Consider the following 17,014-nt stretch of genomic DNA (forward strand, 5'->3'; position numbering starts at 1 on the left):
CACAAGGAAGCCAGCTGGAATGCTGTAGAAATGGTAGCTTTAGAGCGGAATATCAGTGGTAGTAGTGACAAGTGCCTGGGTTTTATATGTTTTCTGAAAATAGAGCCAAGAGGATTGTTGATGGATTGGATGTAGGATGTGAGAAAATGGGAGGTATAAAGATGTACTCCAAAAGTTTTGGATTGAACATGTGGTTGGAATGATCAAGTTGCCATTAAAAGCTGAGAGCATCAGCTTTTAGGTGAGCACAGAAGGAGGAGATTGTAACATCTGAAACACTCTTTAGACATCCAGGTGGAGACATAAAGCAGACAGTGAGGCATACAAATCTGGGGTTAAGACAAGTTATCAGTTATGGACAAAACATACTGACTCTAACCAGTATCAGTCATTGCTTGGTAAATGGTTCAGTCATATGTGTCGCACTGAAAAGGTTTATGTAAATGTATTGAGCAATAAGCCTCTTCTCAAGGTTACTGTCAGGAGATGAAATGCAAAGACAGCGCACATAGACCTGAGAACTTACTGGAACACTGCAGTGACTCTTTCCCCAGGAGTGTTTTATCACAAACCAAGCACTGCAGAACCCCAGAGAAGGTTCCTGGGGCAAACTGATGTCGATTTAGCTTCTCTTTATCTTTGGCATCCTTGCTTTTTGTCTTCAGATGCAGCAGCAGCAGTAGCAGGAAAGTGGGGAAAAATGAGAAAAGGAAAACGCTGTGAGCCAACCTTCTTACAGACATCATCAAGCAAAGTCTCTACATTTTCCATCAGAATATAAGGATTGCACACAGAGGGACACCATAACACCTAAATGTGATATTCTGGGCTTTAGCAATATTCCATAAGAAATATATGTAAACAAAATCTAAAGTAAGTGATTTTAAAGGGAAAGTAGAAACTATACTAACTGCTGAGAAACTAAAACATCTATATTTTATAGAAAATACGTGAATAAGTTTAATTACCTTTGATTTATTCCGAGGGCTAGTCATCCTATTCATGAGGAAACTGAAAGTTCGACTCACTTTATATTTTTCAGACTCTGATTTGGCAGGTATGATGTATTTATCCCATTCTTCTTCCTGAATTCTACAAAAACAGAATCTGTTATCATGGCTTATAGGACGTAAAGAGGAAGAACAGCATATATGTGTGTGTGTGTGTGTGTACACATATATGTATGTGTATATATTTTTTTCGGTTTTAGTGGTTGTTCTAAAGAGAAAATTTATTTAAAATACACTTATAGCATAAGTGAACAGACGTGATTAGAGCAACAATCTCACAATGTCAACAATTACAGAACACAGGTGGTGGAAGTGGGTATACAGTATATAATTCTCTCAACTTTTCTGTGTACTTGAAAATTTTCATAATATAATATTAAGGAGATAAACCTTAGACTTATAATTTTACCCTGAAAACACTCATCTTCCTGTTTTCTGTGCTAGTAAGAATTCCCTAGAGCACAGACAAGCCAAATACCCAGCAACATGCAACTGGATTTTATTTATTTTTGGAACACAGAGATAATAGTCAGTAGACACAGGTTTCCTTTGTTGATACAGCCTGAGAAACAGACTGCCTGCCACTCTGTGCGGCCTCTCCCACTCAGCACGATCTGAGACTCTCCAGGTTGTGGAGGAGAGAGGCTGTGGATACTCCATAAAATCAGCAGCAAGATAGAGGTAACTGTACCCACCCATGAATGCCCTGAACACCACTTATTTTCTTCTAATCCACAATACAATTATTCTCTAGAAAAAAAAACATATCCAGACTATGAAAGTTACAATTCTCCCTAGAGCTTCCTCTGATAATCTTATATTTCTATTATTATTACTGAGGAAAGAATAAATTAAAAATCAACCTAAATATCATGTCAAACCAGGTAACACTTCTGTAGCTGATTTCCATAGGGATTATTTCCTAACTAAAGTCTCTCCTACCCCCTAAAATTCTCACCTTTCCGTACTGATAACTAACATATTTATCTCTGGGAAGTATTTAAAAGCAATCAAATTACTGATACACACCAAAATATATATTATTATATTTTGTGAAAATATTGCTTTCAGTGACAACTTTCTAGGACTTTGATTTTTCTTATCTAATTAATGACAGGCTTAGACTAAACTATTTCCAAGACCCGTTCCACACTTTAATATGGTACATATTATAATAAAACTTTAAGTTATTTAAGCTCTACATTAGGTTTTAGAGTTCAAACCTGTTAATGCATTTAGAAAAAAAAATAATAATAACACATGGCTTAAGAGCTGCCTCTTGACCACATAGATCTAAAGGTATAGTCAGAACAGTGTTATGTCCTGTTACTCAAAGCCTACACAGTAAATGAAATTAGATTTGCTGCATAGAGAAAACATTTTGAAAGGCAGAAGAAAAAGGAAGTGAATAGAATTAAATATACTCTATGCCAAAAGAGTAGTGAAAGAATCTCGGATCCTCTTAATTTCCTTTCTACTTCCATGCTACCTCTAGTCATTTTTACCTAGGATAACTGACTGGTTAATAGAATCCAAAATTTTCCATAACCTCTGGTGTCTTACACATCCTAATTTGAAAAATTTGTGCCATAATATTCAATAGGCTCACTTTCAGAACTGGGGGAAAAATACATTTGAGAGTTTGAAAAGAGTCCTCTCTTGGAAGGCCTTTTGTGACCCCACAAAATGCTATCCAATGTCTAAGAGAAGAGAAGAGTGATGAGGAGACCTAATGTCAGAATTAAAAAATGATTAGGTCATTGTGGATTTTGAGGTCAAGAAACCCCTTTTCTATTTCCCAGCAAGAACACAACTAAACTATTGCAAATAAAAGAAAATTAATTCTTGGTTACCCAACTCTACTCTCAACTCCCCTGCTACAGAAGACTATATCAAAAACGACAGTTTCCACATTGGTTAAAAACTTATAAATGCACAATTTACCATATCCTTTATACTTCTACAACATGATACTTTTTTTTTTTTTTTTTTTTTTTTTTTTTTTTTTTTTTTTTTTTTTGAGACGGAGTTTTGCTCTTGTTGCCTAGGCTGGAGTGCAATGGCGTGATCTTGGCTCACTGCAACCTCAGGCTCCCAGGTTCAAGCGATTCACCTGCCTCAGCCTCCTGAGTAGCTGGAATTACAGGCACCCACCACCACACCCGGCTAATTTTTGTATTTTTAATAGAGATGGGATTTCGCCATGTTGGCCAGGCTGGTCTGGAACTCCTGACCTCAGGTGATCCGCCCACCCTGGCCTCCCAAAATGCTGGGATTACAAACGTGAGCCACCGAGTCCGGCCAACACTTCAACTTTTTAAGCTGAGGTTGATAAGACCTGAGAGATAACAATGTAAACATAAAAATGCTGAAACATTAAATATAAAAACTTAAACCATCACCCAGCCTGGCAGAAATGTGAATATCATAGTCATAATCCACTATCAGATTATGAAGATGGGTAATACAGTATAACCTCTGGGCAAATGTAGAAGGTTGGTTGCTTCATGTCAGATCTAATTTAACTATGTGATATTTACCTATATTAAAATTAGGCACTTTAGAAAATAACTGAGAAGAGAAAACCCTCAAATACTTTCATAATAGAATTTAAATAGCTTTTACATTTGTAAGAATCTGGAAAGATTAAGTTCTTTTTAACATCCCAGAACAAGAATGTCTAATCTCTATTATGAGTTTGTTGACCGATAGCATCACTCACAATAAAGTTTTACAAACCCTTCTTTAGGGCCTCTAATGGTATTGCCTTTTCCATAGGTAAATAGACATTTAAAATATATTAAGAATACAGATTCTTAATATTTTAACCCTTAATCTATTTAAAGAATTGGCATCTGAAGTGTTTTTTTCTTGTTGTTTTTGGGGTTTGTTTTTTTTTTTTTTTTTTTTGAGATGGCTGTGTCACCCAGGCTAGGGTGCCATGGCGCGATCTTGGCTCATTGCAACCTCCGCCCTCCAGGTTCAAGCTATTCTCTTGCCTCAGCCTCCTGAGTAGCTGGGATTACAAGCGCCCACCACCACATCTGGCTAATTTTTGTATTTTTTAGTAGAGACAGGGTTTCCTCATATTGACCAGGCTGGTCTCAAAGTCCTGACCTTAAATGATCCGCCCGCCTCGGCCTCCCAAAGTGCTGGGATTATAGGCATGAGCCACCGCACCTGGCCTAAAGGGATGAAAGAAGTTCCTGCTGTGCAGATTGAAAACTGACACAGTGGAACTTTTGTTAACACTCAGATCCTCAGATTTGAAGAAAGAGGAGGAGAAGGAGGAAATATATATAATAGATTTAAGACAGACGGTGGTAGTAAAATAATCAAGTCATGCCATATAATCCTTAAGAAATTAGAATAGAGTGCTGGAATGAGCCTGCAAGGTATAGAGTAAGCTCATTTTTTACATGGATGTCTCCTTTTCTAGAAACTAAGTGATTCGTACAAATAAAAGAATATCAAAGAAGGCACCATCTCAGGTAAATACCTACAACATGACCAAAGCAAAGCATTAGGTGTGGCTTGGGATCTTATTGGCATATCCAACAAGATAAGATGGCAGGAATAGAGTGGGTGAGATGAAAGATCTACTTTACTAGATACACCAAGGAATATGACTGAGAGAGTAAGATGCTTTCAGGATGTGAACCAAGAAAGATTAAAGAATAGAAAGAAATAGAAAACAAAAACAGGAGTGACAAAGAACGAATACTCAGATAAAAAGAAACTTCATACGCGTGCCATCGAAGTTAAAATATTTTATAGACTACTATTTAGCCAAGTATAACATTGGCTCCTTTGGTCTTAAAGCTCTCTCTTAATGAAAAATAAATATTTTTTATATTTTTAATTTAAAAATATCTTGATAACAATCCATTACTTCTCCAGTTGTTAAAAAGATAACAGGGAGAAGACTGCTAATCAAAATGATGACCAAGATGAAGATCAAATTCCAGAATGAGGAAGTAAATTGCTTAAATGAGGTAATAAATGTAAGCTGCTTAAAACAGTACAAGGCACATACAAATGTTCAATAACTGTCAGTAATTACTGCTTTTGCTATCATCATCCTCACTGCCATTGTCATGAAGTCATCTTCATCATCATCCTATCTTTCAAGGGCATTCGTAACCTTCCTCTGTTTGTATCATTTGAAAGTTTCTATTCTGGTTTCAGAAAAAAGAGAAATGAACCAAAGGAGGCATTTTCTTATTAATACTTTGATTCTGAGATTTAAAACAAAACAACCCATCTTGATCCGTATACTAAAACGTTTCAAAGTTTTAGCATTAATCTCAAACAAAATTAAACCATTTCACTCTTTTCAGATGGTCTCTTAAAGTCAAACATGTGTGCCATTCTGGCACTTGTTTTGCATATAACCCTGGGGCTATTTCACAGTGTGACTCATGGGCAGTCAGTTATTCAACACCAACAAAAACCAACCATCATGCTTGCACACTAGTCTGCTTCCCAAGCTATACTACAACAACAGTTTTACCTTCTAGGAGAAAGAGAAGCTTAGGTTAAATCTGCCTCTCAACCAGGAAACTGATCATGCTTAAAAGTCTTCTGCATTGCTTATTCTTTGTTTCCAGGTGAAGGGCTACTAGGCAAAAATCCATAGAGAGACAGTAGGGATATTTAGGCACTTTCTATAATTGACCACCCAGGGTTCTATTACTAAAGGAAGTCCCCTAGTCACGGTGGAACAGAGCTAGAGAAGACATGTTGCTTTTCTAAAACAGGTGGTCCTCACACTGCTCCCCTTGAAGGTGTTTGGCTTTGAAGATACCCAAACAGAACATGCTGTCCCCAGTCCTGAGGCCTGCACAGCCAAGGACTGAATGGAGAGGGCTGGCAGATCTATCCTGATGCAGATCCCAGAGGGAGCAAAGGGTCTTAGGCAGGCTTGTTACATGGAAACCTCTCAAGAACTAGTGAACAGATAGCAAAAATGATGTGCGGACATTTCCAAAGGAGGATCATGCAGTTCTTCAGGAAAACTGGAACAGTTAAAGTACCTTTTTCCTCTTGGTGGCTCCGGTAGGCTGTAAGCTCTTTGCTCTACAAAACACAACAATAAAATGAAAACTAAGGCAGACAAACTGGCAGTCATATGTTAGTCTGAAATGCATACTCAACCATATTGTATCATTATACACAATACCAGCTAGAAAATAATGAGAAAATGAGTAATCTTATATAAGTAAGGCATTGCTCTGGCTTTTTTTTTTATCACTTCCTGTAATTTAAAGAGGGTAGGGAGAAATATGCCAACATTTAATGACTTTATGAACTAAGTTAGCATCAGCAAGGGACAGCAAACATTTTCAGAAGTGCAGAAAATTAGTTCTATCTTTTTGGATACTTTTCACTAGAGTCATCCGTATTCTTCATAACACTAATCCCCTAACATACGGAACCAATAAATAACCACTTTTAAACAAAGCTCAAATGAAGTCTTGAAGGACAGCATAAGAAGAGTTAATTTTCATATAGCTGCAATGTCCTTATAAAATCCTAGCAGCAGCAACTTCAGAGATGTCCTCTGTGGCTCATGGGAAAGGGAGGATCACTTTTTTCATTGGACTTGTAGAGGGAGGCAGAAGGGGAGGCTCATGCAAGCAGCTTGGAGCCATCTTGTTTCCAGAGTCGAAGTACTTACTACAGGGGTGGAGGAGAGACACTGATTTAGGCAGTGAGAGAGCCTGAAGGAGGAGGCAGCCACTGTGGAGCACACCATCTACACAGCAGGGACAAATCCTTCACTCTTGCAATCCACAACAGTGAAGAGGCAAAACTAGGTTGCAAGGGGAAATGACACATAAGGAGGAAAACAAATACATATCCCCTGAAATGGGTAATATCAAATGTTGCACCTAAAACTATCTTGTATGTAATAGGAAATCTACTTTGAAGAATTTGAAGGCTTTATTTTATGAGCCATTATCAAGTGTTTCTCAAATTAAGTCATAGGCAGAAATCACTATTCTTATGGTAAATAGGCTGAGGTACCAAGAGAATAAGCCACCAACTGTTCAAAATCCAATCAAATTCCATCTATCAGCTCACAACGTTTTCAAAAGTACGTTTATGTCATTCCTCAAATTCTTAAATGCAGAACACCTTTGTCCCCCTTGGTGAGACTGTAGTTATCATTTTAATATTGGCGATGTTCCTATCTACATAAATCTACAATAGACCAAAGGGAATTATAAAACTAGATTCTGTTTTACAAACATCAAAAATAAAGTTGCCATCATCGTACTCTTGTCTCAAAAAAAAAAAAAAAAAGACACATGAGAAATTACAGTAAGTAACTCTTTGGAAGTGACAAGGAAGACAGAATATCACAAATAATAATAAAAAGGACAGAAAGCATCCTAGATTTGTATATCTGCATTACAGCTCTTATATGGGAGCTTCCTGCTGGGACGTAAGGAGACTTGGACTCTGTTCGAATAGACCTGAAATTTTTTAGGACTATTCAAAACTCATCAAGAAAGGATTTGCGGCAACACAAACGTCAATTTACTTTTCATAGTCCTATGGTATTGACTGACCTAAATGGTATCAATCCAAATGTTTGCAGCCATATAAGTCTATCCATTGGAATCTTCATATATTTAGTGAGTAGCCTCAACCTAAATTGCCTGGTTCTGTTACCTTCTGGATAGTATCAAACTTCATTCAAGTGGCCTTGTCTTTAAATATACTGTCTAAAGATAAGGTTTTGTTTACTGAAAACCAAAGCAGTTGATATCAGCTTTTTATTCTTTCTAACTCAAATGCAAAGGTTTCAGGCTTGCATGTAAGGTAAAGATATCCTTCCTTGATCATTAAAGAATAAGTAAATTAGGGCTATTTTCCCTGGTGAACAATCAGTTTCCTCTTAATTGTGTGGTCAATAATTTCAAACTCTAGAGATATCTGACTTCATAGATCAAGGACCACAGATCTAAAGGCAACGCCATAATCTGAAGCACAGAAAACTTAAACATGTTTTCCAAATAATAACAATGTGAAGTTAATTCACCAGCTGGGACTATCAGTGAAAAGGTGTCAAGCTGCTATTAAAAATATACCAACCTAAACTAAGGCTGGGGAGACCCAGAGACCTAGAAAGAATCCATAAAACAAAAAACAAAAATCCAGAACAAATTCAATCCATCTTTATCCTGTCCTCTCAAGGGAGTTGTATCCTTTCTTTCTCTTGTAACTTTTCCTCTTCTCCCATTCCAAAAATAAAAACTGACATGTATTATCAGTCTTGATCTCTTCTCTTCTACCATTACATCCCAGAAAAAGGAAAACAAAAATCATGGTAGCATTTCTTTTGTATTTTATCTATCTTTTTTCTCATATTCACTCAACAAATATTTATTGAACATCTAGCATATATGTCATTATTCTAGGACAGTATTTCAAGCACCAAGATTATGTCTTTAGTATTGTTCTGCATGGCATAAAAATGCAAAATAACAATTTAATAAGCAAGAATAAGAAAACAGAGAGGGAATAAAATAAATCCTATCTTATATATTTTATCTTGAGAAAATATTTGAGTAGTACTTAAGAGTACTTAAATTCATCTCTTGCTTTCTGAATCTTTTAAGTCCCTTTAAGGATAATAGACTAATTGACAATAAAGATATTCTCTAAGACACTGACAAAAATTTCATTATAATGCTATGTATTATGCATTGGCATACTTTCAAATATGCTTTTTAATATAATTATTACATATTAATTACAGAAAGTATGAAATAATTACATTTCAAAATGGGGGCAGGTGAAAATGGGAGGAGTGACTTAGAGAGGATACAAGGGGAGCTCCAAGTTGTACATAATTTTTCCATTTATAGATCTGAATTCACTTGAAAATTCAAGATGCATGTTTATGATTTGCACTCCTTTTTGTATGTATCCTATATTTCAATTAAAAGTTTATCGCCTAAAAGTTATATTTCTAATTGCTTACATTGCCAACAAAAAAATGTTGAGATATATTTACTCATGTTACAAATATGTTATTTCAACTCTCCAAAGTCCCTTTCTAAAAAAAGAAAGAAGAAAATCCATTCTGCAACACTCCGGCTCTGAGGAGTTGGATTATGTTAGCAACGTATATGTGAGACAAAAGTAATTTTTATAATTTACTCAAATAAAATCCTCTAAAGCCCTCATAATAATATAACTGGAATCAATTCTAATTTACACTATCCTTGAGGAAAACATTTTACTCAAAGAATAAAGCAGCAGAGAGGTGTGTATGCATTTGTAATTTCAACAAAATCAAATCTGATCAAAATCAAATTTGGCTGTTACCCAATGAGAAAAGAATTTTGTCAGGCTTAGAAAAACCAGTTACGAAAACAGAACTAAAAATTCTTGTCTGCTGTTCTTGAATATTTTATGTACTTATACTAACTGAAAAATCTGTTCTGGAATAAAGTGTTTTCAAAGCCAAATGTCAAATGATGCTTACCTTCACTTGAATTGCACACTGTTAATTCACGCACCAAACGAGTTTTTCCTAAAGAAATTTTGGGTGATGAGCAAGAGTAAGAACGTGAGCGAACTCCAGAAAGCAATGATTCCTAAAAGAGATTATAATAAAGTTTTTAAAAATTTATACATGAGATCTGAAAATATATGTTTACCACCTCAAATGTTACTAAATTAGCACCTTTGAAAAGAGATTCAACCTGAACATTTCTCATATGATCTCATTATGTGTTTCTGTTTTCCTCTCACAATTTTTAAAACGTTATTGTCATTTTAATACTTTAGCAACCTTCAGTTTGGGGAATAGTTCCTGTATATACTATAGAATGCAACTATGATATCCTAGCCAACTTGACTAAAAATGAAAACTTAAGACAAATGACTTTTTCTTTGTATATTCAACGAGTTTGACTTATTATTTTTACCTGAGGTGTCAGTTATTTTGTTATTTTACTGTAGCCCTCCAACAAAATTCTATATTAACTGAGATTTCTACATTTAAGGATTACTAGAGGATAGTGGAATAGCCACTTACAATTATAAGAGTTTTTTAGACTTCCAAACCGTGATTTAAATTTATAACGTTAGCTGCAATATTTAGGGAAAAATATATCCAATTAATATACAAATTCTTCCAATCTGTACTCAATTTTTGATGGACCTTCCATCTAGCACTTTCTGAGATGGATGTTTGAATATCACTAATTTATACATCCTTAATATTACTGCTTTTAAATGACCTGCCAGTTTTGTTCCTGTTGTCCCAATTACTTATTATTCCTATCATTATATTGGCAACATACATGAAAATGCAAGATGGCAAGATCATTAAGACATAGTTTTCTTATATGTTCCAGAAAATTTAAGTGAATATGCAATAGAACTCCATTGAAGCCATTTATAGCACCCAACTTCTATCCCATAAAGGCCTTAGGATTGATCCTGCCCATGCATTTTTAAGATATCGCTTAAGGTTAAAGCTAAAAGAAAATAATGCAAAACTCTTTACTAAAATTAAACCATCAGAAACTGACCTTCACGAGCACTGGTCCCTTTTGTTCCCTCTAAGGAAAAACACATGGTTACCCTAAGTTCATTAGTTCAGTTAAGGAGCCTGGAGGAAAGCTGAAAAATAGAAGCCTGACTTTGCTTCAAAGGGCCTTGGGCTGTGGCTGCTATCTTATTGGGGAGCACCTACCGGGCCTGGATGTCAAGAAGGCCAACCCAAGTTGTCCTATAACCGTAAACAGTGAGCTGGCCACTAAGAGCCCTCCTCAAAGTCATGTATATGTGGTAACCATTTGTCATGACAATGGAACTTTGAAAATTGTCCAAAACTTTGGCAAAAAGTTATACTGGGTAATAACAGAGGCAAGGCAGATATACTTATGGGACAGATTCTTCCTAAAAATGAGCAACATGAAACTGTTTCAAAGGACTGGATTATTTTTCATCTAAGTAATGATGAACTTTTCACAATTCCACTCAACATGCAAAACTTAGAATTATCTACATAACAACCATACAAATTTCTCATTATCCAGAAATACCACATGACCTTCAGATGCAAAAGATGATGGCAGCTCTACAGGTCTTAGAATAGAGGGTAGAGGATGCAGGATCTGTGCTTAAAAGACCCAGAATTGAGTTCTGATTCTATCACCAAGCTGGTGATACAAAGCTGGATAAAACTCTAACCTTTCCAGAATCTCATCTACTCAAAAAATAAAATTAAATAAAAGCACTACTTATGTAATAGGTGAGTTATGAGGCAATTATATATTGTGTACATACATAAAACATATTTTGTATATTATAGGGCATGCTACAAAAATAAGGTATTATCATAACAACCATACGTTAGAAAAAGAAGTTTTGCCATAGCACACATTGTTTTACAGTAATAAGTAAACTCAAGAAAACAAGTAGAAAATAGCAAATCAAATAGGAAAAAAATAATATGTTCAAACACAAAGGGCTTTCTTACATTCAGAGGAATGTATTTAGTTTTTAATAAATAAATAAGTAAATAAATAACAAAAAAACAAGCACACCTAAATGAAACTCCAATGTGAAATGGCCAACAAGAGAAAACCTGGCTCCTATGGAAAAGTTGACAAAATTTGTGATGTTCCGGATTAGTTCAAGCACCCAGAAATGCTCAATAAACATCACTTCTACCTTTTTAACATCATTTACCTCATCACCAGGGCCACGCAATAATTTACATGAGCAAAACAAGATTGATCACTAAACTCATTTAATACTATCAGTTTTTCTCCCTTTGCTTAAGAGATGATGGGAGAAATCATTGTATGAAATGATAAAATTTTCCAAGTATGTGAAAGAAAGATCGTATGTACTCATGGTGAATTAATGAAAACGTAAATCAGCCATTTTGAGTAAAAATCATAAAAATTAAAACACAGTGGAAAGATTTAAAAGACAGACTCAATCAGATATCACATGGGTCCCAAAAAGTAGTTCATATGTATGAATAAAATATAATATGTCTTTCAGACACAGATGGGTAAATGTAGACAACATATTCTCCACACTTGCAATATACCAAATTTATACCAATAAGAATACCTTCGACTGTAGATTACTTGAAAGAGGAAGTGATTCAGCCCTGGAGATATTAAAATCTGGTTCAGTGTTAGTCTCAAAAGAGTCCAATTCATCCCCACTAGGAATCCCAGTTCTTGAGGAGCTCTGAGACCCTGGAGTGTAACAGATGTGCGACGGCTCAGAATGCCCTTCCCCTTCACTGTCGGCGTCCAAGGCATCAAGGCTGGAACTAAAGCACAAAGCCAGCAAGTAAGTAAAGAAGCAAGGAAGGACACAGAGCGTCATTGGTTTCTAATTCTCTGAATCCAGATTCATCGCGGTGGGGTGCAATAGGTATTCATTTAATTTCCAACTAGTATTTAATTAGCCTTTTTCTCCTCCCTCCAAATCTCTTTTTAAATAAAATTTTATCTTACCCCAAATGAACATTCCTACCTTGCAAAAGCCATTTCTTTCTTTCATTTTCTTTCTTTCTTTCTTTCTTTCTTTCTTTCTTTCTTTCTTTCTTTCTTTCTTTTTTTTTTTTGTTTTTTTGTTTTTTTGAGACAATTGTGTTCTGTTGCCCAGGCTGGAGTGCAGTGACACAATCTTGGTTCACTACAACCTCCACTTCCCAGGCTCAAAGGATCCTCCCACCTCAGCCTTCAGAGTAGCTGGGACTACAGGTGTGCGCCACCACGCCTGGCTAATTTTTGTGATTTTTGTGTTTTTTGCCATGTTGCCCAGGCTGGTCTCAAACTCCTGGGCTCAATGGATCCACCCACCTCAGTCTCCCAAAGTGCTGGGATTGCTGGAGTGAGCCACCACACCTGGGGCAAAAGACAGTTCAAATACCTGAAGAAACAAAAGCTGGTTTGAGTTAGTACTAACCTCACCACTTCTGTTTTGTAAATATAATTATTGATATCGCAAGTCCCAAGTGGTAACCCATCAAATATTTCAAATGCTGGTGGAAACAAAGCCACTGGGCTGTTTGCAGGGAAGCCTCTGGGGGGGATCTGCATGTGACTAAGCTGCAGAAGTGTCATTCTCTCCCCTGTCCCTCAGCTGGGAAGCTCAGGAGGGCAGAGGCACACCAAGGAGAGATGTGTGAAGGTCCCACCCATCCGCCCCAGGGCCATGTCAAGACACAGTTCTGAAGTGAGTCGTGCAATGTCCCAAACATGTCATACTAAATGATCATTTTTAGAGGTTAAAAAAAGATGATTCCGAGGCTGGGCATGGTGGCTCACACCTGCAATCCCAGCACTTTGGGAGGCTGAGGTGGGCGGATCATGAGGTCAGGAGATTGAGACCATCCTGGCTAACACAGTGAAAACCCGTTTCTACTAAAAATAAAAAAAATTAACTGGCTGTTGTGGCGGGTGCCTGTAATCCCAGCTACTTGGGAAGCTGAGGCAGGAGAATGGTGTGAACCCAGGAGGCAGAGCTTGCAGTGAGCTGAGATCGCGTCACTGCACGCCAGTCTGGGCGACAGAGCGAGACTCCGTCTCAAAAAAAAAAAAGATTCCTTTGAAAACTCTACCTTAGAACCAGGTAGTAATTCTGTTTGACAACAACTTTTTCCTCATTTAACTTTAATAAACCATGAAATTAAAAGGAAAGAATTTGACCTTCCACATCCCAGGTCTATTCCATAATATTACATTTTAAACTATTCAAACTTGGAGGCCAGTAGCTTTCCTGGGTGCATGTTAATGCACGAAGCATTTCAAATGTATGTTTTGTGGGTTTTTTTTTTTTCGGTTGTTACAGTTCTGGAGTTATAATTTTAATTAAAAAACAATGAAACTGTCTTGATTTTGAAATATGAGAACCAGAAAATGAAACTTTGAATTAACCTGTTTAGGTTATTTTAAAAAAAAAAAAACAAACCATAGGCTATTTAATGGACACAGTAAGTCAACTGAACACATGGTGTGAGTCCTGGTCTTACTCTACCATGCCTCTAACGCAAACACAGAGCAGTTTCTAACCCTTGAACACCTTCCCAGGCACTACTGGGTACCAGAAAACCCAGCAGTGAGAAGAAGCCTTGGCTGGCACCACCAAGGATTTCCAAAGTGGGGTTTTCTCCTTTGGGAACTCATTGAGGGCCAAAGTGAAGACCTTGGCATTGAGAAGAAGAACACATTAGAAGTGGACTTCACACTTTACCTCAATCAAACACCCAAATATCATGGAGTCTATTCGAGTATTTCTCATAAAACACTGAAACTTCATGTTAAGAATATCTTCCTGGTAAACACTGGTGATTTAAATGCTCCGGTAAATGTATTATGTCGGTGCAAAAGTAATTGTGGTTTTGGACTAATCTAATAATTACAGGTATTTCAAGTTGCTACGTGGCTTCCTAGTACAACAACAATCTGAGACGGAAGGAGACTTCAAGGCGGGTTGAAGCTTGCCGATGTCTTGTACCTCAGCACTTGTCTTTCAACTTGTGATCTCTGTACTAGTGGAAAATAGTTCTTCAAATGATTGGCAGCCCGCAATAATATCCGATTTTAACACAAGCCTTTCCAGTTACAGACAGCATTTCATCATCACTATGAATACATCCTAGAAGTATCAGTATTTTATTTTGCATACTATAAAACATTGTTTCTATTCATTCAAATGGGGCTACTACTTTTCTTTGTTAAGCTATTGACATAAGATATTGGTGGCACAGGCAATGTTCTTCAGGATAACCTCTAGGTTCTTGTTTTATGGTATTATTTTTCTAATTCCCAGTAGTGGGATAAGAAATCAATTCATTAGGTTGTAACTAGAGTTTTTTAAAAAAAATACAGAATAGAAAATATCAGAATATGTTGCACATGTCATTTTATAAGACTTCACTTAAATTTTAAGGGAGATAGGGGACGTTCATGGCGGCATGTATTTCTTACTGTGGATTGTAGTTTTTTAAAAAGGTTTGAAAAATACAAGCTTTAGAATGAAACAAACACTTGTCTACTGCTTAATTTTTTGTTGCATAGTATTTTTAAATTAATGTTTTATTACTTCCCTTTGTGGTTTCTCAAAACAGTTATTACATTTAAATAATATAACATATGGCTATATAGTATGCATGTTTTAGTTTCACCAAAATATTCTTTTAAACGCTAGAAAACTTAGGACTCAGGTCCCAGTCAGCCATGTCTTTATATTAACTCCAGTTTTTACTGTGTGCCCCCAAATTTCTCCTTCATTAGAAGTTTCCAGCCTCTAGGGCTATTATCCACTTATTAACAAATTAAGTACATCTCACTTTGAGTTTGTTATCAACTTGCTTCCTACCATGACATCTACTGAAGGGAAGGACCCACAGACACCCTAGGGCTTTCCAGGGATTGCGACTTCTCTCCCTTCATTCCTACAGTTTTCAGAGGAGAGGGAGGGCAAAGGAGATGAAGTCAGCTCGTGGAACCAGCCGGAAGGCTTTTCTGTAGAATGGCTTCTCCGTCCTCTCCTGGCCTCCTCCCTTTCCCCCAAGCAGTGACATCTTCACAGAGGCTTCTAATTACCTTTACTCAGAACAGATATTTTTTCTAAATTATATTCTACGAGGAAAAATTATATCTGTAGCAGTGAAATGTTTAAACTTTCCAAGGCAAGACCATGATCAGAAAGTATAATTTAGATACTCTGCAAGTATCTGCATAAGTATTAATAAAACAGAGACCATTTGTGTCTTTTCCATGCTATATTCCTAGAGGGCTTCTTCTAAAGAACTTATTTATCTCTTGAGATGTGGGGGCTCACACACTTGACAGATTTTTTTTTTTTTTCTTTAAGACAGAGTCTCACTCTGTCCCCCAGGCTGGAGTGCAGTGGTGTGATCTCTGCTCACTGAAATCTCTGCCTCCCGGGTTCAGGCAATTTGCCTGCCTCAGCCCCTCCCCTGAGTAGATGGGATTACAGATGCTTGTCACCACGCCCAGCTAATTTTTGTATTTTCAGTAGAGAGGGAGTTTCACCATGTTGGCCGCCTAGGCTGGTCTCGAACTCCTGACCTCAGGTGATCTACCTGCCTCAGCCTCCCAAAGTGCTGGGATTGCAGGCATGAGCCACCATACCTGGCCACTTGACAGATCTTAAAGATCCACTAGAATGGATTTATCACATATAGCTCAATTTACTTTTGCAAAACTGTACAGAAGCTTGTCTGGACTGGCAGTCTCTTGTCCCAAGCAGACGTGTGGACAGTTCAAATTAGCCTTCACTTCAAATTACAGTAGTGACTACCTAGCATCTATAAAACCATAATTCACAAAGCATAAATGTAAAGCAAGTCTTTTATTATTTACACATCACACATAACCCTTGGTACCAATATGTGCTAATGTTTTACAACCTCAAATTGCATATTGTGCTGTATCTCAGTGTCGGGCACCTACTGATTGCTGGTTCCTCTCCCTTTCTCTCCCCTCTATATTAACTCTCTGCTGAATACTCATTCACCTATGTGCATGTTCATTCATAGAGAAATATTTATATACATAGTCACATATGTGTATTTTACGTTCACTTTGATTCATTTTATATGTGAAAATGAACATATAATCACATGGGTAGGATACGGGGGAAAAAATAAGCTACTCCCTAAGGAAAGTGTGATCAACAGGATAAAATGAAATTAGTGGAAATTGGCCTGTTCCCTAAAGAAAATAGACAATCAGATAGACAGATACAGATATACAGATACAGACACACACATGTGTGCACACACACTAATATGTGCAATCATATCAGATGCAATGAAATATCATTTTAATGACTTTTATATACACAAGAAAATATAAGGTAACTGAAAGTAAAATAAAGATAAATTTTATGTTAAAATATAAAATATATATTATGTAAAATAAAACAAACATTCATGAGCCTACCCAACTTGAAACTTGGATACTGGCCATCAACCA

The 17,014-nt window shown here is 36.7% G+C and overlaps 1 protein-coding gene across 5 annotated transcripts in view; it reads right to left on the reverse strand.

Annotated features, from left to right (window-relative positions):
- ARHGEF28 (Rho guanine nucleotide exchange factor 28) overlaps nucleotides 1-17,014 on the reverse strand; it is a 313,178-nt gene that overhangs the window by 78,489 nt on the left and 217,675 nt on the right. For all 5 annotated transcript variants that reach the window (XM_050793496.1, XM_050793501.1, XM_050793498.1 and 2 more), the window contains 5 exons: nucleotides 12,126-12,333; nucleotides 9,514-9,625; nucleotides 6,047-6,089; nucleotides 969-1,092; nucleotides 527-659 (listed from right to left, as the gene is read on the reverse strand). In XM_050793496.1, the coding sequence (XP_050649453.1) occupies nucleotides 527-659; nucleotides 969-1,092; nucleotides 6,047-6,089; nucleotides 9,514-9,625; nucleotides 12,126-12,333 (620 nt within the window). The remainder of the gene's footprint in view (nucleotides 1-526; nucleotides 660-968; nucleotides 1,093-6,046; nucleotides 6,090-9,513; nucleotides 9,626-12,125; nucleotides 12,334-17,014) is intronic.

The sequence above is a fragment of the Macaca thibetana genome, chromosome 6, assembly GCF_024542745.1.
Source record: "Macaca thibetana thibetana isolate TM-01 chromosome 6, ASM2454274v1, whole genome shotgun sequence".
Lineage (NCBI taxonomy): Eukaryota > Metazoa > Chordata > Mammalia > Primates > Cercopithecidae > Macaca > Macaca thibetana.